Source organism: Apis florea, unplaced genomic scaffold (assembly GCF_048593485.1).
Source record: "Apis florea isolate Af1SG1 unplaced genomic scaffold, ASM4859348v1 contig_3367_pilon, whole genome shotgun sequence".
Taxonomy (NCBI): Eukaryota; Metazoa; Arthropoda; class Insecta; order Hymenoptera; family Apidae; genus Apis; species Apis florea.
The window spans coordinates 6,572,986-6,597,372 of NW_028256746.1; the positions used below are offsets into that span (position 1 = coordinate 6,572,986).

Here is a 24,387-nt window from a genome sequence, read left to right on the forward strand (position 1 = left end):
GAGAGAGAATGAACGTAAGAAACGTAGACACGTAGATGGAAAGAGAGAAAGAGCGCGGTAGTAAGTGTCAGTTCTTTTGTGAGCATATAATACATCATCGATGCGGCGAGGGCTTTTAAGCTGTCCTGAAAATACCAGGCCGGCTGTACGAGTTATTAATGTCCCACCTCCTTATAAAGTACTCAATTTTCGTTCTGTACGGAAGAGAAATATTAGTCGTAATACGGGTACCGCCGCAACGGGAAACGTTGCAGTATATCAGGCCGGGGGTGAAAATTACAGCACCGACCAAGATGTTAATATCGGTGAACTTTATCGTTGACACACGGAGGCACATATTGTTTTGACAAAAGGGTGGACGATCGAACTTTATCGCGGATTTTGCAAAAGTACGATCTTCGAAAAGGTGAACTCTCTCTCTCTCGAGCTTTGCCCCTTTCCCGGATACTGTAAATCATCGGGTTTCGAACTATCTGTGCGAAGATTAACTCGATCGAGTTTTAACTTCCTTCCATCTTCTTCTTCCATTTTCATCGGCGATTATTGAATCGAAATCATTCGCACGATAGTTTCATTGTATCAGGCTTCTCGTGAAAGTTTTATCCTTTCATCGGAATCGGAATTTTTAATAATTTTTCGTAAACGTTCGCGCTCTTTTGTTTTAAAGAATCGAATTGGTAGTGGCACATCGCATCGGTGAAATTAAATCGACGAATCGGGATGAGTCGAAGGAACGGAAGGTTTTACAACTTTTATAAAATACGTAGTTGCTTTTGAAAAGTTACGTTGCCTGCCAGATTTTCCTCTCGAACTTTGCCAATGTAATTCTGAGAATAATATATCGTTACTGTAATATTATTAGTATATGCAAAAGTTTCAGATCATTTATGTTATCGTTCTCGTAATAACTGATACATAATTTTAGAAAAATAAACATGCGTATTTTTAAGAAGAAAAAATAATACTAAATATCTTTTTATTCATTCGCGAAGATGTAGCGTATTTTCGATTATACGTATCGTTTAATTTTTAAAAAATTTCATGTGAATTCCATTAATTTTTATTCTTCTCAGTTCATGGTTTCTCAATTTTCTTCGGTTCCTTCGGATTCTTGTTAACCGATCTTCTTAATTCTTCTCTCAGTGAACGGTAATTCCAACAGAATGGAATTTATATAAAGGGCAAGAATTTATCCAATATGAAAATACAATTATGAAAGCGGAAAACAGGAAGTTTCATTTCCTACAACGAGCAACAATGTATCAATGGTGTATGTATCACGATTTCTATGAATCATTCACGGAGAGGAGGTACAATCGCTTCAAGTTATGCTTGCCGTATCTTTGAAGCTTCGCTTGCGGTTTTGTACCTTTACGTATCGTCCTTTCACTCGGATCTTTAATGTTGGAATCGCCGAAGAACGAGACGTACGCTTTAAGCAAATTTTTTATCGGATTTCTTTTGGCTTCGAATTCGGTCCCCTTTCACATCTTTCAGTCTTCCAGGAAAGGCTTGTTTATAGCACCCCGTGGATAACGTAAAACAGGAAATAGTTCCCTAGGGGCAATGCCCGATTTTTTCCCCCCTAGACATGATTGGAGTCGAGTTCTTCCGTTTATTCCCATCGTTTCTCGATCGTATAACAAAAAACCTTTCATCTCGAAATTTTTCGAACAGAACGATTTGTCTCCGTTTTCCGTTCCTTTCATTCCCAAAATTTAACTCCGATCTTTTATACGTTTTTTCATTTATTTTTTTCATTACGTGAAACAATGGTAATTTTATAAATATTTAATCAAGATTTAATGATATAACGTTTTTATGTTATTTTCGAAACAACGATGCATTTACCCTGTGCATATCATTCTTCTTGCTATTACTTATTAAACAACTCGTTAAACATCACGATGGAATGTATACGTAGAATAAACGGAGCATAGAAACTCGTCATTTTTTCCTTCCCTGAAAATTATTTCAACCAAGAGATAGATTTACAAAATGATCAACGTCCAAATATTTATTTCTTCAAAAAATTTATTTTCCCACGAGGATCATCGAAACGAAAATCTAAACTAAAATTTGAAGTAATCACGCGTACTATTATGACAAATGCTTTTAATCTCATCGCTTCGAGTCCGCGGGCGCGGCGCTTAAACATTTTCCCGCATTATCATAACAATGTTACATCATGTTGCATCACATTATTAATATAATTACACATCCGTGCTTAATCTCAATCCTTCGCGGACGAACTAAAACATCGCGTGCACGACGATAATTCACTTCGCTTTCCCTTGAACCGAGAAAACAAACGAACTCAATTTCGAATGCTTCGAATGAATACGCGCGATCGCTCGTTTCAAGGGTTGGTGCTGGTTTCTCGAAGCCTCTTTTCTCCTCGACTCGATGCTATTTTTTTTCTTCTTTTAGAGAAAGGAAGGGACGCGTGCATCGTCCGCCGTTCACACTTTCTCGGCCGCATGTGGGCTCCGTGGAGTTGGTGGTGACGCGCGTGCTTGAATTCGACTGGATTCGACTGCGCGCGTAAAGGCGCGAGCGCGCAGCCGACCAGCGGCTGGGGTGGCGATGCTTTCGATAGTGGGGGACATCCTTGTGGCTTGGGTGGGGACGGGAGCCGAGGGGAAAACTACGAGTGCTGGAGCACGCGGGTTGCCGAGAGACAGGGGTCGGCTCGATGGAAGGGGGTAGGGGTAGCTCTGAATCCCTCGAAACTCCAACGATGCTCTCTCTCTCGACTCAGTCCCGAAAGCAGAGCCAGAGCCGAGAGTACACTCGAAGCGTGTTCGTATCGCGTACCGCGTCGAGCTTTTCCATCTGCTCTCTCTCGTCGTTGTCGTCCACGTTTTTCGTTACGCGTTTCTCCCGTGTCTCTCGCGTCGTCCGACCGATCCTCGATCAACGGCCACGGTGGTTCCAGGTGGATCGAGCGATTTGGAAGAGCGGAGAATTTTCCTCCTTCTTCTCACTACTTGGTGGTGGATCGTGCAAAGGGATTCGAGAAATCTAAGTACGCTTGGATCTTCGACTTATTTTGATTCTAGAGAGGAGAAGCGTCCAGAGACTCGAACTCGTCGTTCCGTTCGAATAGCGAAAAAGGATCGAGTGCAACCATGTTTCCGAAAGGATTTAGAAAGGCGAAAAGGGTCACGAATGTGCCTGGAAAGAGCGGATGGCTGTAAAAGAGTGAACGTGCAGCTGAAACCGCTGGCTTGGTGCTCTTTTTCGAACAACAAAGCATTACCCTCTTTCTCTCTTTCTCTCGTGATATTTCTCGCTTTCTCTCTTCCTCGCTTACTCTCTTTCTCTCTCTCTCTTTTTCTGTCTCTCCCTCTCTATCTCTCTCTATCTCTCTTTTTTTCTACATCAGATTTTCAGGAATTCCTCTCTTGCCGGTGACACAACGAAAGAGCTCGTCGATCGACTTTGCCGGGCACGTGTGTGCGTGGGCGTGATGATATTTGAACTCTCGAAGCCGTCAAAAGCCAGGGCCCTTTAGCGGCCTGCTCTTTTGTTCCGAGTACACGTACTCGCGACAGGCATCTCGCATTTAATGGAGATGATCGTAGTTTTCCTTTGTCACCGAATGGATGCGTTTATTTAATATCCAACACCGTCGAAGGGCCACGTGTCTCTTAGATTACCGTGTTCCTCCATCTTTTTACATCTATCTACCGTTTGTTTACTTTCTTCAAACGTTGACCACGCGACTCATGATTTTTCTAAGAACTATAAAGACACATGCTGCGTATGTTTACGTGTTTCTCTCGTGAGAGAACGAAGTCTCAACGCGTCCCAAACATTGTGCGAACATTATTATCTCCGCATCCGAGAAATTATTCTCCAAGTGATTTCTCTCTCTTTTCTCCCTCTTTTCTTTTTTATTAAACGCGAGTTAATGGACTGTTTCTTCGACGGAAATCGAACGATTCGAGCGATAGAGGGGGTTGTATCGGAACAAAGCGAATGCATATGCACGAGGGATTTTGCGTTGCCTGCTTGCAGACCGATGATTAGAGGTGGGAATATACCGATACCAAGATATATGGCTTCCTCTCGCGAACTACTTTCCTTGATTCCTTCTGTCTACATTGTTCCACATTCGACGAATACAAATCTCGTATACACGAACGCGTGTTTTTCCTTCTCTCTCTTCCTTTTCCCCTTTCTCTTCTCTTTCTTTCTTTCTTTCTTCCTTTTTTTTAATTAGATCTCGTCGTTTCGACGCGAGCGACAAATAAACCACGTCGATTTATTAACGAACGTTCGCGAACGTAAAATACGTATGGTAATTGGCGCATAAATAGACGAGGAACGCAGGTGACAGTTGTTGGTGTTTCACCACTCTCGGTTGATTTTTTAATCTCGTCGAATCGAATCGAATCGCGTATTACACGGGGAAAATTTTTAATTAACACCCGACTTTTCAAACCTACACACGCTCCTCCGTGTGAATCGAAAAAAAATACTAACGATCCACGGTTATGATATCATAATTTAAATGGCCGTGTTATTTTCATGGTACACGCGGATGATTCGTACCGCGGTCTAAATAAACCGGTGATTTGTTGTGCGAATCGACGAGCCGGGTTCATTCCCTGTTCCCGATCGAGCTTTTTTTTTTTTTTTTTTTCAGCTTCGCGTAAAAGACTCGGGAAGCAAAACGTCAAGTGTCTTCCCATTAGATTATCTTCTCTCTCCTCCACGACGGTTCGATATTATTTTCTTGTGATAATTCGCGGGTAAATGGAAATTTTTATCGTGTTGAACTTTTGCACGAGAAGTTATTCGAATTGCTTGGACGGTGGACCGTTAACAGACGGACGTTTAATACCACACGTTCGTCCGATATAAGTTCACTTGTTGTGCGGAGATGTTGGAAAGTTGGTACGGCCAGACCGGTATCGAGTCGAATTGGATGTGTGATCTTTTGCGAATAAATTTCGGGCATCGGATGATCGAATACCGTTCTATCGGTGCGCCGGTTCTTCGATTTAAGTTACATCACCTACAACGACGCTTTAGTGCCGAAGTTTAACAAGTCCGCTCCGTCGACGTTCCGCCCGAGGAGATTCAACCGGGCCCCTAAACTTCGATAATTGGCCGGGTACTATGCATTCAGTGAAATTGCATCAACTGCTTTGAAGCTCGCTACACAAAGAAACCCAAACGATTCGTTTCTTTGTATGCATGTCCCTTCCCAAGTGCTCCCAAGTGTCGAGTATTTAATTCGGGAATCGAGGAAATTCGTAGAGGTTGGTGGTGGTGGTGGTGGTGGTGGCGGAGGAGGACTTTTCGGTGGGAGAGGGGACAGGCAGAAAAAGAGAGAGGAGAGTCATGAATTGTTGGATCAGCAACAACGTGTTAACGCGGACCGATCGGTGTCACGATATCTTGTAAAAAAAAAAAAAAAAAAAAAAATCTTGAAAACGGATATTGCAGAGAGTAGCCGGAGTATCGAAACGATGATCGCGCGCGCGATGAGTGACGAGCGTTCGAGATCGAATTCGTTAACGGGCATGCAAGATCGATGAAGCAAGATCGAGTGACGAAGTGACGAATAAACGACGGTTAAACGTCCGAGTTTCGCTTCGAACGAGGGACACGAGAGTTGGGCGAGTTACGATGCGCGTGAAAAGTTGACGAAACCATGTGACGCGAGTCGAAAATCGGGGATACTACGTACGGTGCGACAGCATAGTTGCACTCATGCTGGATTGCACGCCGCTCGAGTGGTTCTTTTGCCACGGATCACAGCCGGATGTTTTTGAACAAGTGACAGTGTTACACCCCGACAGTTAAACTGGAAAAGGACCAGTGGATCGAGGTGGTTCGGTGAGGATTACTGAAGTACTGATAGAAATCGGTAGTGATGCCGTGATGGGCTGCAGCTCGGGATCCTTCTTCCTGGCTACGCTCCTCGTGGGTGGATTAATCTTCGTCCTCTTCTGCGAATCGTCCCACGCAACGAGTGAGTACGACACGTCACCTCATCTTTCACTAACGTTATTAAAATGATCGTTCCTCTCGTCTCGCGTTAAGATCGGACACAAATCTCTTCAAGTATCCGTTGAACGAAAGTTGAAAAAGTGAAGGGAATGCGAGATTCGAGGATCGTGGGATTCGATATTTGCGAGGGATAGGATTTTCGAGTTCTAAATTGATGTAGGTCAATATTTTCGTGACACAAAAATACGCTGATGTTAGTCGAAATGAACGAATTTGATAAAAATCGCGGGATCTCGCGCGACGAAAGGCAGGGACTATCCTTCCCCTTCCACGGTTGACCATGGCAATTTACTTTATTTCACTGCGTATTTTCAATCATAATACCGTTTATTGTTATAAAAACCGTGCGTAACGGTTTTCTTCGCTTTCAGACTAAACATCGTTCCGCGATGCTGAAAACATTTCGAGAGAGACTCTATTTTCTATGTAAGCTTTCCTTCTCCCCTCCATCGAATTTCGAATCTCTTTTAAATCGGAACCATCGATTGTTCTCTCTCCATCTATAATTTTCGATCATATTCACGTTCACTTCGTGACAAAATCACGAAGAGTTTTTTTTTTTTTTTTTTTTTTCTCCTAAGTTTTAGACGGGGATTAAATTTTCGTTTTAGTTATCGGAGCAAAATTTGCCCGATCCCTTTGATTGCCAGAATATCGATAAAAATTTTTCTCTCCGTTTCGATTTCCATCGAGTCTCGAGACGACTTCTAAATCGGCTATGATAAAAATACACGCGTCGCGTTTATGAGGCTGGTTGATCGCGGAAAATATAGGCTTCTGGGGAAACGGTAAAAGATATCGTGGCGAGATAGAGGAATACAAGGAGGATAGGAACGAACGTGAATAGTACTTGTAAGATAGGGGAGAGAAAGCGGGGACATGACGAAACACAAGGAAACGAAACGTGATGAAATGGCCTGTTTAGCCGGGATATACGCGACGCATCGTGAAAAGGCAGGAACGATACAACGGAATATAACCCCCCTTCTCTCGTACTTGCTTGTCGTATACAGCTTGTACGAGGCTGGTGGACCGTCGAGGGTAGAAGAGGGTAGGAGAGGGTGGCAAAGAGGCGGTGGTTTGGCTCAAAGGACGTTGAAGCCAGAATGGGATGCGGACGTTGTCACGGTGGGTGTGAGATGGCTGATATTCTCTCTTGTTTTCCTCTTCTATTTCCCTTTTTTTTTTCTCTCTCTTCTCCTTCCTTTTTCTTTTTCTTTTTTTTTTCTTTTTATATTAAGGAGAACTCCCTTTCTATCTTTGCTTCGCCTTCATTTTGGCCTTTCTCGTCTGGTTCCGCCGCGTAGACGACTAATGTTCCCTCGGTGCACTTGTCCTTGTTCATTTCCTCGGCGGACAGTTGGATTAAACGGAGACGGATAATATTATAATTATTCCCGGGATACCCGAGTCCGTCTCTGTAGCTTTTATTGCGAGTTCGTGTAATTTCAATATCGATGTTGTTATTCCGTATAATATTTTTAATTTATACGGTGGAGAAGCACTGGTTGCTCGCTCTTTTCTCTTGTTCTCTTCTCGTCGATTCTTTATGAAAATTGAATAAACTCGACTCGTACAATTTTTATCAATCTTTCCTCGGTTATCAGTTCTGTATTGTATCTTCGCTCTTTCGTTTACTTTTTTTTTTTTTTTTTATCTCAGAACAGTATCCGATTATTAAATTTTCAAATTAGATTTTTTTTTTTTTTTTTTGTTAAAATAGCGTCAATTGAAGTCAAATCAATTGATCGCGTTCAATTAATTTTTGTCGCGTTGTATTAATAAAGAAAACACACACACACAAAAAAAATTTCTTTCTACGCTATTGATGTACGTGAAATTTCTAATTTCATGCGTTCACGCGATATTGTTCTCCTTCATCTCGTCTTTCTGTCCATTTTCCATCCAACGACGATGCTTTTAAGGAGACGTAAACGGTAAATGATGTCGCAGTTATTTTCATAAAAAGAAATAGCTACATTTACGTCATTTTCTAGCGTGTTTCTGTATTATTATTTCCAATGTTGCCCGACCACGATGCTTCTATGTATTCTTGAAAAATGTTTGTGGACAGTTTCTTTTCACATCAATCCTTTGCATTTATTCTTCGTGAGCAATGCATTTCTCTCTCTCTCTCTTTTTTTCCCCTCCCGTTCTTTTCTTGTTTCCCAACTTCCACTCTAAAATTTCCTCCATCCCCCGTTCAGAAGCGTAATAACTATTCTTATTTGCCGACGAATCTTGTTTGTCCCCTTTCCTTTTCCTCTTTTTTCCCTTTTTTCTTCTTCCGGTCCACCTCCGCGCATATTCTCAGGATGTTGAATAGGTTTGTGAAGGGCACTCGAGTCCACGTTCGTCTAACTTTTTGGGTCAGTTTCGACTATCACCGTCTCGCGCAACAGCAGATGCTCGCAATAAAAGTTCGCAAGCCCCTTTTTTTCTCGGTGTCGTTACCTGAACGCACCTGCGATCCGATACTTCTTTCCTCCTCCCAATCCGCGATTGACTTTCCACGAGGATCATCAATCCTCGCGACCAAACCCTTATTTATTTTCTTTCTCATCGATCGAAAAATCGAATTCCATTCCCCTCGAAAGGAAAATTTCGCGAATGAAACGAGTAACGAAACAAAGGTAACAGAGTTCTCGATGGCTCTGGTATGGAGAGACGAATCCGTTGAAAAACAATAACGATAACCGAGAGGTCGGCGTGGATGGATAATACATCACAACATAGGTCGCCGATGAAAAATAGCTTCAGCGTAGAAACAATTTTTCTGCAAAATATTATAGATCTAATAAACTGGACGCTTTGTACTCTCAATTTATCGGAGCTTCCAACTCGTGCACGGCATCGGCATTTACGCGAGCAAACGTGCTTTTACACGTGACGGATACAATGGAGGGGGAATTGATCAAATTTTGAATTTTTTTTTTTTTCCTCCCCCTTTCCTCCTCCTCCTCCACGACAAGCGATCAGACACGATCAGTCCCGCGGCCGCCAACCCAGTTAAATTACGAAATTATCGACCAGCGGGCACACTTTGGCCCGTCGTGTCTGGCTTGTTTCGTTTTATTGGCGTTTGCTCGTTTCACCGTGAACACCGATATTACGCATTAGAGATTACGCGGTGGTGCACCATGGCTGTGCGAACTGCTGGACTGTTGACGCTTTCGTTTCGCAAAACGAACCATCGAGGTTCAATCGAAACTGGGCTCGATCGATACCGTTGCGTTTCCATGGAATTATGAGCATTGCGCCCCCCTCTGGGATCGGGATTTTATTTGTTTTCAAGATTTATTTCGAAAATCCCGAGTATATTATACGTATAACGCCGGCATTTACGTTTGCATCTTCTGTTCGGCGTTGATTCTCGATTCGAAATTCGAAAAAACTTTCGAGCATTCGGATTTAACGAGATATTATACGAGCAAGTTATCGATCGAAGTTCTCTAAACGTTGAAACGAGGAAAACGCATTCGAAGATTTCGTAGTAAAATTTTTTTTAACTCTTTCATTTGTCTTTTTTCAATAGGGAAGAGATTTTAATCATCTCGACACGTGTAAAATTCGTTGTAATTTGTAGATTATACTCTCGTTGTACGACGAATTGAGAATTGAAAAAGATGGTAAATCTTGCCATCCCGGAATTGTAATTAATATTCATTTAAGCGAATAAGGTGCGAGTCGGTGCGATGGTAGCTACGCTCGCTCGATTCTTCCTTCTTTTCTCAAATATTCTCGTTGCGATCGCGTGCGTTGCGCGTGGTTCTCATTTACGCGGAAATTTCGTCTACGAGATCATTATGCAGATGTAATAAAATACATGGAATGCTTTTCACGAAATTAATTACAATAGTTTAGTTAACGATGAAACCCGTACTACCGTGTAACGTATTGTTGCGTCACGATCCACTATGAAACTAAACGTGCTTAATTAGCATCTGGGATTAACCCGTGTCAAATATTTTATTTTTCACTTAATAATGACGACTCATTTAATTAACGTAACTCTTCTTTATTCACTTATTCCGAATCGAAGCAACGCTCGTATCATACCTTGAAATTTGCATTCCCTTGAATTATTCCTCGTGTTTCCGATAGATACCGATGATCGAATGCCACTCGCAATCGAATCGTGATTACGAATTCTCGAGATCCATAAAAGTTGTAAACCATTGTTGTTGCGAGCAAACATTTGGAGGAATGTATCCTAAATCTGATCCCATTAAAATACAATGCCAAGGCTGATATGGAAAGGTGAATTATTCAAAGATATCGAGCCGGCCGTTAATGGTCAAGGATTGAACGCGATGCGTACACACGCACACACACACACACACACACACACACACACACACACACATTGAAACGAGTATCACGGGTTCGAATTTGTCGCCGTTTCTCTCTCCACCCATCCTTTTAAATATCTCTGCGTCAGCGTTGGCAACAATGGCATTCCCAGACTGCTTACCATGCCGATAAAAGCGGTGTATCTTGTGTGGATACCAGAAGGAAAAGTGCTTTTAGACAGCCAAGGGAATTTAGCTCGAGGAAGAGTGCGATAGGCGAGTTGATAACACGCGTATTACCGAATATTCATCGATTTGATATTCGTTTCGCGAACAGATGTTGATTCGGTGATCCGCGTCGATCGTTCCACCACGATCTTACGTCACAAACGTAACTCTCTCTCTCTCTCTCTTATTGAGGAAAGATCGACGTTCTCCACGTCGCAGATGATAGTAGAGAAAGAGGCATCGTTGTATCTGTTCTTAATGTTGACGATTCGTTCGATAAAGCCCGTTTTAAAGCTGGTGCCGTGGCAATCTCTAATTTTTCCACTTGTTACCGTTTTATCGCGTTATTAACGATGTCTCTCCACGTATCCATCGTAAGCCTAGTTGTAAGAGGGCGCAGTTTCAGCCAAAGTCTTAATCGGAAACGGGGACTGATCCGATCATTTATTTTACGGGAACACTCATTTCTCGTACATTACACAGGGCCAAGATTTATGTATTTTCGAGGATAGAACTGTACTATCTGCTTTATGACTCGGCAGATGAACGGAATGGCTTCTCCCCCACCCTTGCGTTTACCACCACCTATCGTTATCCACCGTCGTCCTATGTACTCCCAAAGGAGTCCTTTCTGGCAACGACCTCCGTGCCGCCAAAGCATCGACAACTTTTAATGCTCCCTTTTGATTTCCCTTCTCCCCTTCGTGTTCTTTTTTTCCACCTCCCGTTTTTTTAATTGGTTTAGTTGTTCGTCGCATCTGTCGGGAGCGGTGGAGAAAAGCGAGGTGGTGCAAAGGTGTTCCGCGACAAAGCGTTGACGTTTAATTTTGACGAGATGAATCGAGAAGAATCATCATCGCTAATAATACATTTGTGTACGTTTTCCGCGTTTAATAGACCGGTATCGAGCGACAGGAATTTTTCACTTCCAGTTAAGATACAATTTCATCGCGTAACGATCGCGCGCGCGCGCGCACACTTTCGAACACGAGGAGAATTGATGGAATACGCTTGTGTCGTACTAGTTAGTTGGGACGAATCCCAACTCGTGCTCGACTCGTCATTTTTGCTGACACTCACAAACCTCGGTCACGGTTCAATTCGAGATTCGGTGATTGATGTAACGATCGTTTTGTCTCTCTCTCTCTCTCTCTCTCGATCATCACGCGCGGGATACGTATAATAATTCGAAAGGGAATTTGTTGTAACGTAACGGAAAACGATGAATAGACAATATGGAGGAAGATTTAGCTACGTTTTAAACGTGGCTTTCAAAGGAAACTATATTCCATTTCCTATTTCTCTTTCTCCGCAAAACGGAAAAATTATTCTCCGCTTTTCTTCCTCTTCTTCTTCTTAAATAAGGTAAAAGCAAATCTTTCTATTCCACGAATTCTTGGCAGTCAAAGTATATTTCGTTTGAAAATCGTAGATTTTCGAGACGTTACGAATCAGGTTTGGAAATGATTACGACTAAACGAAGGCAACGAGACGAATATCGCATCTATGGTAATCTGACGCGTTAGTGGGAAGCGTGGAATCTTCCGTGAAACGGCGTACAAAGGCGTCTCTTAGCGGTAATTTTCGCAGAATACTCGATAAGATCCGGCGAGGTTGCAAAGCTATGCGCGCTAATAAAATAGCCACTTTTGATCCTTTGATCCGCGCGATTTCGATGGATGGAAGGAGGGGGGGGGGAGGGGGGAGAGGGAGGGAGAGCACGGGGTGCAAATTCCGGGCGGTTCTTAGTCGAAATTCCTGTGACCGTTCACAGATCCCTCCCGTCTTTTATCTCGAATCTTTCGAACCATGGATGCAACGATCCGCGAATCGGTCGAATCCGGATATCGGTCGACGGGCATCCGCCCCGTGATAAGCAAGTTCCCTCTGTCATCCATATCGCGTCGGGGAGGGACGTATGTACGCGTTCCGGCGCATCAAGATAGAAGTAAATATTGGATCTACGACGATCGTTTCCCTCGATCCCTTTCCCTTGGCCGGGGATAGATTCGCCATTCCCTCCCCCCGTTTTATGCACGATGAAACCACCGCATCGATCGCCACGTTCGAACGTTCGTGGGGAGGTATTATCTATCGGTAATGATGGCGCGTGCATGAATCGATGAAGAGAGACAAAAGAGGGTGGAGACCCGGGAGAGAGGGTGGGCGAAGAACAGCCAGGAGAGAACCGGTAGCCGGACAGAAACGGACCATCGCATTATCGTTGCATTCACGCTCGGACAAACTCGTTCAATCGTTATGGATAAGCTATTGATAGAAGAGAAAATGGTTAGTAACTCCCTTTCGTCTCTTTTTCACCCTCCTCTCTCTCTCTCTCTTTCTCTGACTCTCCCCCCAACCTCGCGAACGGAAATTCGTATATTTCGACGTCATCGCATGAACAACCGAGACTGGTCCATTTGTAAAATGTTTGACGCAAAGAACATTTCGCCGGGAATGTTTCGGACGAAATCGAATCGGTAACAGCGTTGCGCCATTCCGTCGAAACGATTTAACGTAGCCGGTTGAAAAGCTTCAGCCTCGATTTGTTTCGCCCAAGTCAAACACTCTGTTTTTCCATTGGAAGGTTTAAAAAAAACGGGGCGTATAAAACGGCGCGTGTTTTTCTTTCTTTCTGTTTTTTTTTTTTTTTTTTTTTTTTTGGTTGTCCTCCCCCTCTCCTGCCTTTTTCTCGCTCTCCCTCGTTCGTCCGTCTTTCTCTCTCGAACGGGGAGGGGGGGCGGAGATCCCGAATTTGCAATAATATTCGCGTTATCGCGCGTTACGTCCGTGGCTGGCGAATATTTAAAGCCGATTCAAGCCGACTCTCGCTCGGATTTCTCCGTGTCTCCCGCTGCGAGGTTACTGTACCACGGAGACAAAAATACGCGTAGACGTAAAACCTGATTTACGCGCCACATTTAGCACGGGAACGCGTCGCGAATAACCTAGGGGGAGAAAGGTTGTAAAAAGACATCCGAAGAAACCATCCTTGCGACGCGCACACGTGTCTGCGACCTCTCATCTCTCTTTATGTCCTCTTGTTCCGCCTCGAGACCTCTCCTTCTCACCCTCTCCCTCCTCCTCCTCCTCGACAGAGAGAAGAAGAAGAAGAAGAAGAGGGAATAGCTTTTCGAAATCGATGGTTATACGGTAGCTTGGTTGGGTGTGTCGGCTCGTTGTTGTACATCGATTGACTGGCTTTCGAGACCGGGAACACGCCTAATGGACTGTTTCCGGTATCGCGATTGACTTTAATTATGACCCTCGAAGGAAAAAGAAGAAAAAAAGAATAGAAAGAAGAGAGAGGAGGAGGAAGAAGAAGAAGAAGAAGAAGAGGAAGAGGAGGAGAAGAGCGCGACGCGCCCCGAGCGGTGTGGTCTATTAAGCTTAATGGTCGTGCTAGGGAGAGTACAATGAGACGTTAAAAATAATTGGTTAGGAAAGCGAAGACTGTCCTCGCAGTGGCCACGATTGTCCGTTATCGTTCGTCAGGGTGCCGTGAACAGCGTGGTGGAGCGAGCGAGAAGGCAACTAACGAAAACGAGATCGATTAAATCGTATTCCTTTTCACGGTTCAATTTTGCATTTCATTCCCTCCCTCCCCTGTGATCATTTGCGTACTCATTTGCGGATTGAAGATCGTTTTTAATTTGACTCTCCCTCCTCCCTCCCCCCTCCCCTGTTATTCGCCGGACGTTCTCTGTGTACTCGTTATCGCGTTAACTCGTTATTGCGTCGAGCTCGTTGTCCCATTTGATCGTGAATTTTAATACCGCCGGGGGAAAATCAATTTTGCATGAAAGTGGTATGAACGTGTGTGAGTGCGCGCGCGCGCGCGCGCGTAACTCGTCCCAATCCAGACCGAAGGGGTGTAACTTTCACCCAACCGTGTTTCGCCAGTATATGTATATACTATTTTCCTTGAGAGGAAAACAAACGGGAGCGCGGAGGGCGGGAGTCGCGCGACTGTAACAAATTTCCTGCGGAACGCATAATGCGTCCCTATACGATGACGTTTGCACAATCGTTTAAATAACACCCTCGGCAACACGGAGCGGTACTTGACGATAAATAACATTTGTACCGGCTACCGATTCTCAACCGGCCGGCCGTTGACATCGTTTATTTTTGATTAATTGGAAAGCTCGCGTCACCGTCACGTGTTCCCCAACAGAGCCGAGCTACAATGCAATTCGATTCGACACAGTTTCCACTTTTTTTTCTCTTCCTCTCTTTTCCCGTATATGACAGTACGTCCGATTGATTTCGATTTCGATCGAATCAGAGAGAGTAGTTAGACGTTAAAATACTCTCTGTCTAAAGCGGACTGAAATTTTTCTCATTTTTAATTCTCGCAGTTTATTATATTCTTCTTCGTTCATTCGTATATCATTTCGTCTCGAGAATGCAACGAGCATACGTGAAAGTACTTTTATCGACGGCTGTGCGTCGATTGTTCAGCGTCGTTTTACGCGGTGCTAGACACCCAGAGGGATTTTCCCAGAGTTCCGCTTGGTTTCAGCCTACGGGGAACGTAGGGGGTCTCCGTATCCCAGATGTCCTGACTGTCCACGTCCCGAGAGATGACGGAGGGAATCTCGGCGGTTTCAGTGAATTACGCGATCTCTGATATCGCCAGATTTGCGAGATGGCTCGGAGAACCCCAAGGAATCGTAGAACCCTCTAGCATTCCCGATAGCTACCAAAAGCCTCCCTCTACTGGGTTCTTTTTTTTTTATATTTATATTTTTAAAAATTCGAATTTTTATCGATCGATATATAGAGCTTTGTTCGATTTGTTTTTTTTCTTTTTCTTTCTCTCTCTCTCTCTCTCTTTCTCTCTTTGCGAGTGAACAAATAACTTCATGGCGTTTTATACGGCGACATCTCGTGCAACAATCATAATTTTTCATCAAGAGTTTTTTAATAAAAGGCAATCGTATATTTTTCGGTAAACAATTTTTTCTTCGTTTCCCGCGCTGATATATACACATGTACACTCGATCGAATTTAATATCTTTTTTTAATCCTTTTCTTTAACGGCAACAAAAGGCATTTTTTATCGAGGATTAAAAGCTTTCATTGGCGTTTAGGCGGTGTATTCTTTAATTAGAATACGAGCCATCTATAAATTCGGCATCGCCAGCAAAAGAGGGAACAGGGAACAATTTCATCCCAAATTACTCGTACGCGCGAGTGGATAGTCGCATTGGGAAAGGAATTTATTGGATTGCGGAAAACGGTCGATTCGTTCGTTTTGTCGCGAGAAGGTCTGCAAAAGGGATCTACCGACAGGCCTGCCCGATAGGGTTAGCATCGCCAGTTAAAGGTATTTATCCTAATTGTAATTGCAGACTTACGAATGCTGCTCGGTCGATGCTCTTTCTTTGCGTCACATCTCTCTCTCTCTCTCTCTCTCTCTCTCTCCTCTTTCCCTTTCCTTTTCCCACTTGGAGTCGCAGCGGAAAGAACCTTTCCGTCGTCCCTAACCGCAACCGCAGAGGGAAATAATGAAAGTTTAAGCGTTAGGGAAGTTTCGAATCCGGATGGATCGTTTGTTCAAGATCTTTCTCGAGCGAGCTCTATAGCTTCTTGAACGAGAGATTCGATTGTGTTAGAAATAATGGCGTTCCTCTCATCGAGGAAAAGTTGGATGGAAACTCACCACCAAAGGTTGGAGAAACTTGTTGGCCAAATACGGTATTAAGGAGGCAGTAGATGTTGCGCGATAAATTGTCATCGCCGTCATTGTCGTCGGCCGTGATGCGTTGGTTACATCCCGTGTCATCAAACCGAGTAATTTGCATTTAGAAAATAGCCTCTCGTCCCTCTCTTCCCGACCCTTCAACGCTAATCTGATTTCTTCCCATAAGCGGGAGTTTTTAACTGGCGCTCGTCACGCCGTAGCCACGTCCGGAGGAGCTTTTCGTTTCATCCGATTTCACGTCACGGGGACACGTTTGCAATTACACGGTTCGTTTATACGGCGATCGTATCGCGTTAAACGCGAACGCCTTAAATTTACCGCAAGTTCCACGCGACGCTTTCAATGTCAACCCCGACACGTATCTCGCTTCGTTTCCTTTGACCGCGAGCGAATTTACTAGTCACGTACACACGAATATACACATAAATGCAACGATTTTACGATCGCCTGGAGTGTGGTAGTCGGCAAGGAAATTACAAGCGCTGCGATCAAATCGTTGCGAAAAGTGTATCGTCGCGTGCCATTAATACACGCGAATCGAATAGTAATCTATCGTGAGTGTGAAAAATTAATATTGTCTGGGAAGATAGATGGATAGACCGGATGAAGATGGAAGATTCATCGCAAAATTCAAATTACCGACACGTGTATTATACCGGAACTTTAACCACCATCCCCGGAAACCTGTTAATACCGCCATTTTCATAATCGCGAAACGATAGCTCCGTAAAGCCCCGTTTATTCATCCGTTTGTTTCCTTATGGAACCGAGATAGAATAAATGCATAAAACCCGGAATCCGTCATCCGCGGCGGGAACGACGATCGTATAATACGTTTCGTTCGCGGGGACAGGGAGGTTCTCGAATCAAGGAATTAATCAAGGTGGCGGGGAGGGGCGGTCCGAGGAGAGAGAAGAAGTTCTCGCGCACAACAGCGCGAGTTGGGGGGGGGGGGGAGGGCGAAGACGAGAACCGAGCCATTTTGCATGTTCTTCTTGTTGCGCGCGTGCTGTATGAGTTATGGGAACTCCGTAGCGCCATTTCTGCTGCTAATGCAATTTTAATGTATGCTTCCGAATTAATGTTGGGGGCAAGTAATGAAACTTTCCAACGTGTTTCAACATTTTTATTATTCGAAACACCCTGTTGTTTGTCACGCGTGCCCCCAAATTTCGATCCCCCCCCTCCCTCCCCCGTTTATATTATATTTTCTTCGACCAACTTTTCCAACCTTTTTTCTTTTTCTTTTTTTTTTTTTCTTCTTCGAACTTATTTACGTTCATCAACATCGGAATTGCGCGCAATTCCACGGTCGTATTATAATTGTTGCGTTAATTGTTAGGAGAAATCGAGTTTCGGCGGCGAGCATAAGCGAAATAGTTTTCTGTTTTAATTGATTCACCATTTTTACGTATTTTTCCACCTCGAAGTAAACGCGCAATGCTCGAATCGAGTTTTGTTCCGCGAGAAATATATTCATTCGTTTAACCGAAAGTTTGAAATTAATTTGTTGCACGGTCGTGAACAATACACGCGCGAACCCCTCTGTGTCTATCTATACGTGTACGTATACGCGCGCCCTAACTTATCCACGTAAAAGTCGTAAATGAATAGGTATGCGTATTTGTACGCGGAAATATTAATTATAAACGATTATAAAGTTTGGCCGAGATAGCTTATATTTTTCGTTCGTGATGTATATATATCCCCCCCTCCCCCCTCCCCCTTCCCCTTCCCTCCCTCTCTCTCTCGTTGTTTTTTGTTTCGTCCGGTTTTAGAAATTGTCCTAGTAATTTGCAGGAAAGCAGAACAAACAAGTGGGGAAAGTTGTCGTTTTGCCACGGCTGGCAATATTGTCCCACGGAAATAGAGAATTCTCTCGTCGGCCAAGTGATTTGTCGTAATTACGGATTTTCGCTTACCCTTCCCCCCCTCCCCCGTTTTTCGTGTTTTTCTCCTTTTTTCCCTCTCCTTCCCTCCCACAACGCGATCTCCCCTCCCAAACGACCCCGGATGTAATTCTCGGGTCGAAGAAAAGCAATAAAAGCGGGCCCCGATAACGTGCTTATCGAAAAATAATAAGAAATTTTCTATAGAATTCTCCGTGCGTTTGTCGGGCGCGTTTCACGTACTACGAGGGTGGATTTCTCGTCCTTTTACATATAATCGACTTGTTTAGTCTGTCGTGTTACACCCGTGAAACGTGTAATTACCAGCGCGCACATACACCGGATATTGTGAATTCGATATCATTGATATTGATTAAACAGTAATGTTACTTTAATATCAATTTGATATTATCCGGGCTTTCAATATTAATTTATTTCCGCGTTACTTTGGATAATGCAGTTGATTTGACCTCTTGTCCCGATGGAAATTAAAACGCACTCGAAACGATATTACCGTTTATTATTGTTTTTTTTTTTTTTTTTTTTTTTTCAATAATCCTCGAACCGTAAGATTGTTTTTAACGCGATTCGAAATCCTATAATACGATTCTTGATTCGAAAATCATGAAATTCTCGTTAATTTTTATCACAAAAGTTTCGTTCCACATCGAACGATGCTCGGTTCGATTGTCGTTCGATCATCGAGATGCGACGTTGAATTTTTTTCTTTTTTTTTTTTTTTTAAGGAGATTATATCAGTTTTATCAGTTTTATGCGTTGTTCATCATGTTCGGTGGATCTCTCTCTCTCGAAAAATCGACACGCGTTTTACGTCGGAGAAGATTCGATTCGAGTGTTATTAAAGTATCTCGAGCATTGCATTCGCGAAAGAATTACGAAGTACGAAGTAATAAGGACAAGGGGGATTTGTAGGGTAATAACGTGCAAGAATTCTATCTTCGTGTCTTATCTTCCGGTAGTGGTAGATAATTGGACTCGTTTCCCTCTTCTCGGAAATTAATTTAAATTTTCCGTGATACTTTCGTTTCGCGTTCCGGCATACAAAAATTCAATGGAAGAATCCAAGAACGGAATAATTCAAGAATTAAATTTTTCCTATCCTCGTCCCCCAACACCGTTCGCGAATAATATTAGATTTTGTATTCGAACGCCATCCCCATTATTTTCTCTCTATGGAAACACGTTCGAAATTTGTATATCTCGCTCGTGAAATTCTATTTCGCGGTATAACATTTTACCATCGATGCGATCGATATTCGTCCCTCTCGTCTCGCGTGTTCGACCAGAATTATTCGCGTTAAATCAAACGGAAGGAGAGTTGAACGTATACGAACGTGTAGAGAAATTCGTGAAGTAGTTATAGAACAGTGGCGTGGTGACTTTTGGAATTCCGTTTGTTCGGGACGAACAACGGTGGGGATAGGAAGATTTGATTTGTACCGTGGTTAGGGCGAAGAGACGGAGAATCTACGATAGTTTAACAGGGTTGATTAGTTCATCAATCAACGACGGAGTTGTTGTGTTTACTCCTTGGGCGTCCGATCAATTACCGACTGATCCACTGTGTCGGGTCGGTAGGGGACGAACGTCGCTCAACGTTGTTTCGCACATCCACGATGCTTGGTAATTTTGAAGCGTCGTGAGGTCATTGATGGATCGTCTTCCCTAACTTTCTTTGTAAGCTTCGCCTCTCTTTCGCCACTCCTATCTATCTATATCTAGAGTTAATCGTCCGAGTGCATCGCCTTAAGAAATTAGTTTGTCGCGAATATCGACGATGGACGACAACGACGACGACGACGACGACGACGACGATCTTCCGTTTCTTTCCAAAGTAGAAGTGGAAGTTACTTTTCCTTTTTTCGTCGGAGGTAATCTTGCCTAGTCCTCGTAGCAAAATTAAATTGGTCGTTTGTCATTTGTTCCTCGATCGCCCGTAGCACGGAGAAGAAGGCATCGAGAAGCTTTTTTTTAATTCTCAATTATTGCGACTTTGGGGGAGGGAGTGAACGATCGAATGCAATTTACGTTTCCAACGTCTATTCGAATCGGTAAACACTCGAGAAATTTGTCCGATGGATTAAAACTCGTCGGGGATGGAGGAGGATCGATGATATCTGGTTAGAGTTTGTTTGTTTGGATGCGTCTTGTATTCTTCGAAGTTCTCTCACGTTTCCATTATTCTAAGGCCAACGAGAAAGTTTCAACTTAGCGTGGATAGAAGGGGCTTCGAGGCTCGAGAGAACAAAGAAGGAAAGCGAAATAAGAGAACAATGTCTCTTCGAGCTAGATTCGTTTCTTTCGAACAGACATTTACTTTTTTAAATTAAAATTAGAAATTACCAAAGAATATATAATATATATATATAGATAAACCACCCTCCTCCCAATCTTTCCTATTTATATTCCCTCGGTTTTTACAATCATACTCCGGCGAGAGATAAAATTTGTATAAAAATTTATTCAAGTTAATGCCGGGATGACGAATTCCGTGGCGCTAAACTCGTACAATTAATCATTGCGAGGCGCGTATATTTATGCATACAAACGCGTTCGAGAGCTCTCGCGTCGCGGCGGCTCTAATTCGAAGTAATTAATTCTTCCGTTCCGAAAAATTGTTTCATTCGGATCGTGTGTACGATAGGAGGTTATCTAGAGTGGTCATTTCCCTCGGCTGCTTTATCTCTCGATTCGTATCTCTCTCTCTCTCTCTCTCTCGATGCTATTTTAACCCGAAAACTCGGTATTCTCTCCTTCGTACGTAAACTCTGTTTGGTAAGCACAGAAAGGAGGAATCACGATTTGTATTTGCGGAGAAGCATCGTGATTGGTCGGTCACAGAATCTCCATGACTGCCGAATAAATCTGTCTGCAATAGGAGTATCATTGCATCGTAGAATTTCATCTCAAAGGTCGAACGTTGTTGTTGTGTCGTCGTTGCATCCCCGGAAATTTCTATATTATTCGTACGTTTCTCTCTCGCACATTCCCTTTTTCGCTATTCTTTTATCGATATTCTTTCTTTTCGTTCCCGTTTCAGGATCGATCGTATTATGCCTGTTGTAAAAAAAAAAAAAAAAAAAGAAAAAGAACAATTGCTTCGTTCTTATCGCGGTAATTGCATTTATCGCGAAACCTCTTCCCTCGAGATTATTTTTGTGCAGCCTGATTAAAAAATTTGAACACATTCTGAACGCGTTTGTTTCTTTTTCTTGAACTTCATAAAAAGGGGAAGGGAGGAAGGTTGAAAAGAATAATTTGTTTAAAAAAATTTAAGATTGGACGATAGTTACGATTAGATAATTTTTCAAAGATCGTCTTATTATTGATCGATTTCGACGTATCGAAGGACTTAAAGAGAAACTTTATCATCGTGCTCTATAATTCGAATCTATTTGCATGTTAAGATTCGATCGAATGCGTGATTTTGCTTGCAGCGGAACAGATGAATAATTATTAAACAGAAGTCGCTGTACCGTAATAATATTTTGAATACATTTCGGCGCTGAAATAATTTCGACCGTAATACGTTCTTTTAGCGAGTGGCGTTAGCCAGGTATTAATCGTCTGATTGTTTGAATTATCCGCGCAATTTATTTCCTGCGTGCACATACTCATTACGTGCGTGTGTTTAATTTCAACACATTTCATTCGCTATCGCGAAACTTCTCACATTCGATCGTGAATTTTAACGCATCGTGTCCGAAATTTTCCATACTTATAACATATATCGATATACCCTTTCTACAAGAGTTTTTTCCGAAACGAAGAGCGAAAAGATTAGAAAAAAATATATTCCGTAGTTTAAAAAACTACGACGGTCGCGCCACGAGAAAAAAATTAATTCGCGACAAAACGAGGGAAAAAAGTGGGATGGCGAGTATTCTTCGAATTTTGAGCTCTCTCCTCGTGACTTTATCGGCACGGCATATATATATATATATATGAATATTTGACGCATACGTGGAAATATTTTAAAAGGATGGACACGGTCGTCCATCCGTTAAACGCGCGTCCTCCGCGCGGAACAAATGGCGAATGATATCTCGTGGCTCCATCGCCTCGCCCCTCCTTCTTATTTTCAAAATACTTTATTTTGCGCGGCAGATTGTACCTATAGAAATAAATCCGGCCAGTTGAGCAGATAGTTGCTGCGATAACTCACGCCCGCCCTCCACCCAACCTCCTTCTCCGCAGTCGATTCCACGCGAAGCGAAGCCGCGCGCGAATCCGCACCCTCTCTTGTCTCGTCCCCTATAACCGATCTTCCTCCTCCGATCCCCCCCAACCACCACAGCCAACCTTATTCTCCCCAGTTCAAACTCCTTTTCTATCCCATCCTCCGTAGATGCCCCGACCAACCTACCCTTCTTCCACCATTCTTCTCTCTTCTTCTTGTTTCGCCCGCTATTCGCCAATATTTCTCCATTCTCTCTCGTTCTCTCGGCTGGTTCGATAGCAGGAGACAGATTTGTAAAATTGCTGATATTTTTCCTCGCGTTGCGTCCAAGATCGCGCCCCTTTGTATCCTCTCGTATCCTCGCATTTGTCCCCGACGTGGTGGAAAAATATCAACCTCGATGCCGTTTATTATTGTCTCTTTTTCTTCTTTCCCCTCCTTCCTTTTTTCCCTCGCTCGCTCCGTAGACAGATTCGCGCGGCGATCATCCACGTCGTCATCGCCACGTTCGTCTACTGCACCGTCTGTCTCTCAAGGTTCGCGTAACGCACGACACACACGGCGTTTGACGGCGTCTCCTGGTTTTCGATATCCAATTCACTTTGACCGTGCGCGCCGCCTCTCGCGAGAATACTTTGAAGTATCCGAGGAAGCAACGCGAATTTAAGACTCCTCCTTCGCTCTGGAGGAGTCTGCGTAGTTTCCGAACGCGTTCTCGAAACTTGGCGAGGGATGGTGAGATAGACGAAGTTATATACGCGAGTTTATCCATCCGACCCGAACAACGATGATTCTTCGTCCGATCAAATTTCAAAATTTGGGGAAAAATCAGAAATCGTTTTATAATCATATGAACGCGATGGCGTAATCGAAGGAGAAGCCTCGCGAACGTTGGCTGGCACGTATTTCTCAAATTCCCCCTAGATCATAGGATGCCTTCTTCTTCTTTTGGATGGGGAACCGGTTCGAGGGAGGAGGAAGGGGTCTTTCTCGCGCTCTTGGACGCGTGGAAGGCTGCGCCGGGAGGTTGAGGGGAAAAGAGACGTGGAGTGGAGGGTGGTAGGGGAAGAGAGGGATGAATCTAAATTCAAATGAGAAGCGACGTAGCAACACGCCAAAGCCAATCTCAGCCGATGTTATAGCTTTCCTTACTATCCTTCTGGGGGTCGGATGGGTTGCCGAGTTATCCGTATCACGTTCAGTTCGGTATCAACGTAACGGTAAGTACGTCAATGTCAGAATATCCGGACAGGACTAACAGTCGTGATCCTCTTCCCGGTATAATGAGGCCCACCATATCAGCCTGTCTAATATGTACCGAGAAGGGGATATTTGAATTTGTCGCATTTGATTGGACTAGGTGTTACGCACACTGTAAAGGGAATATTGTATGTCGGTGATTAGGATAGGATTGGTTAACGCTTTCACTTCTCCCTGATTGGCTCGGAGATTGTAGTTGGTTTCGGCGTACAGAGATTGGGTAAATATTTAATCGTATAAGAAATATATACGAATCATTACATTAGGAAAATAGAGTCGTGTTAATAATTATTAGCGAATAAAGGAACGATCGTGAGAGAGCCGATAAATCGAAAGGTTAGGGAAAATAACTTGACGTTAATGATTAAATTAGTAAATGATTAGGGAACTAGGATGAAACTTTAATCTTGATCCGACGGAGAACGAGTGTTTATCGCTCTTTGTTAATTTATCAAACTCGATAAATTTGAAGGAAGAATTTCTGGATTTTATGCGGCAGAAATAGAATTGGTCGGGGGAAGCGAGAATTATCTATTGTCCTATTTATTCCACTATTTATTTTTGCGAAAATATATCACGATCCATTGTATCGTATTTACAAAATATGTATATTTGCACGCAATTTTCTGATTCACGAATATTACGGCCACGGTTTATTTCGCGAGAGTAAAACCGTATTTATAGCAACAATTTATCGAGCTAGAAAACTAAAGGATAAATTGAAAAAAATCTGTCAAGGGTGTATGTAATACGCCTTTCGGGAAATTCTTTTTTTCCTGT

At 43.2% G+C, this 24,387-nt stretch overlaps 1 protein-coding gene across 2 annotated transcripts in view; it reads left to right on the top strand.

Moving 5' to 3' along the window:
- Positions 1 to 2,769: 2,769 nt before the first annotated feature.
- Positions 2,770 to 24,387, top strand: part of tei (irregular chiasm C-roughest protein teiresias) — a 310,935-nt gene continuing 289,317 nt past the window's right edge. The window contains exons 1-2 of one of the 2 annotated variants that reach the window (XM_086912166.1): positions 2,770 to 3,028; positions 5,461 to 5,989. In XM_086912166.1, coding sequence (XP_086768292.1) covers positions 5,899 to 5,989 — 91 coding nt within the window. In that variant the 5' untranslated portion in view covers positions 2,770 to 3,028; positions 5,461 to 5,898. Of the gene's footprint in view, positions 3,029 to 5,331; positions 5,990 to 24,387 lie in introns of those variants that run through there. The other variant, XM_086912165.1, reaches the window with a different exon arrangement.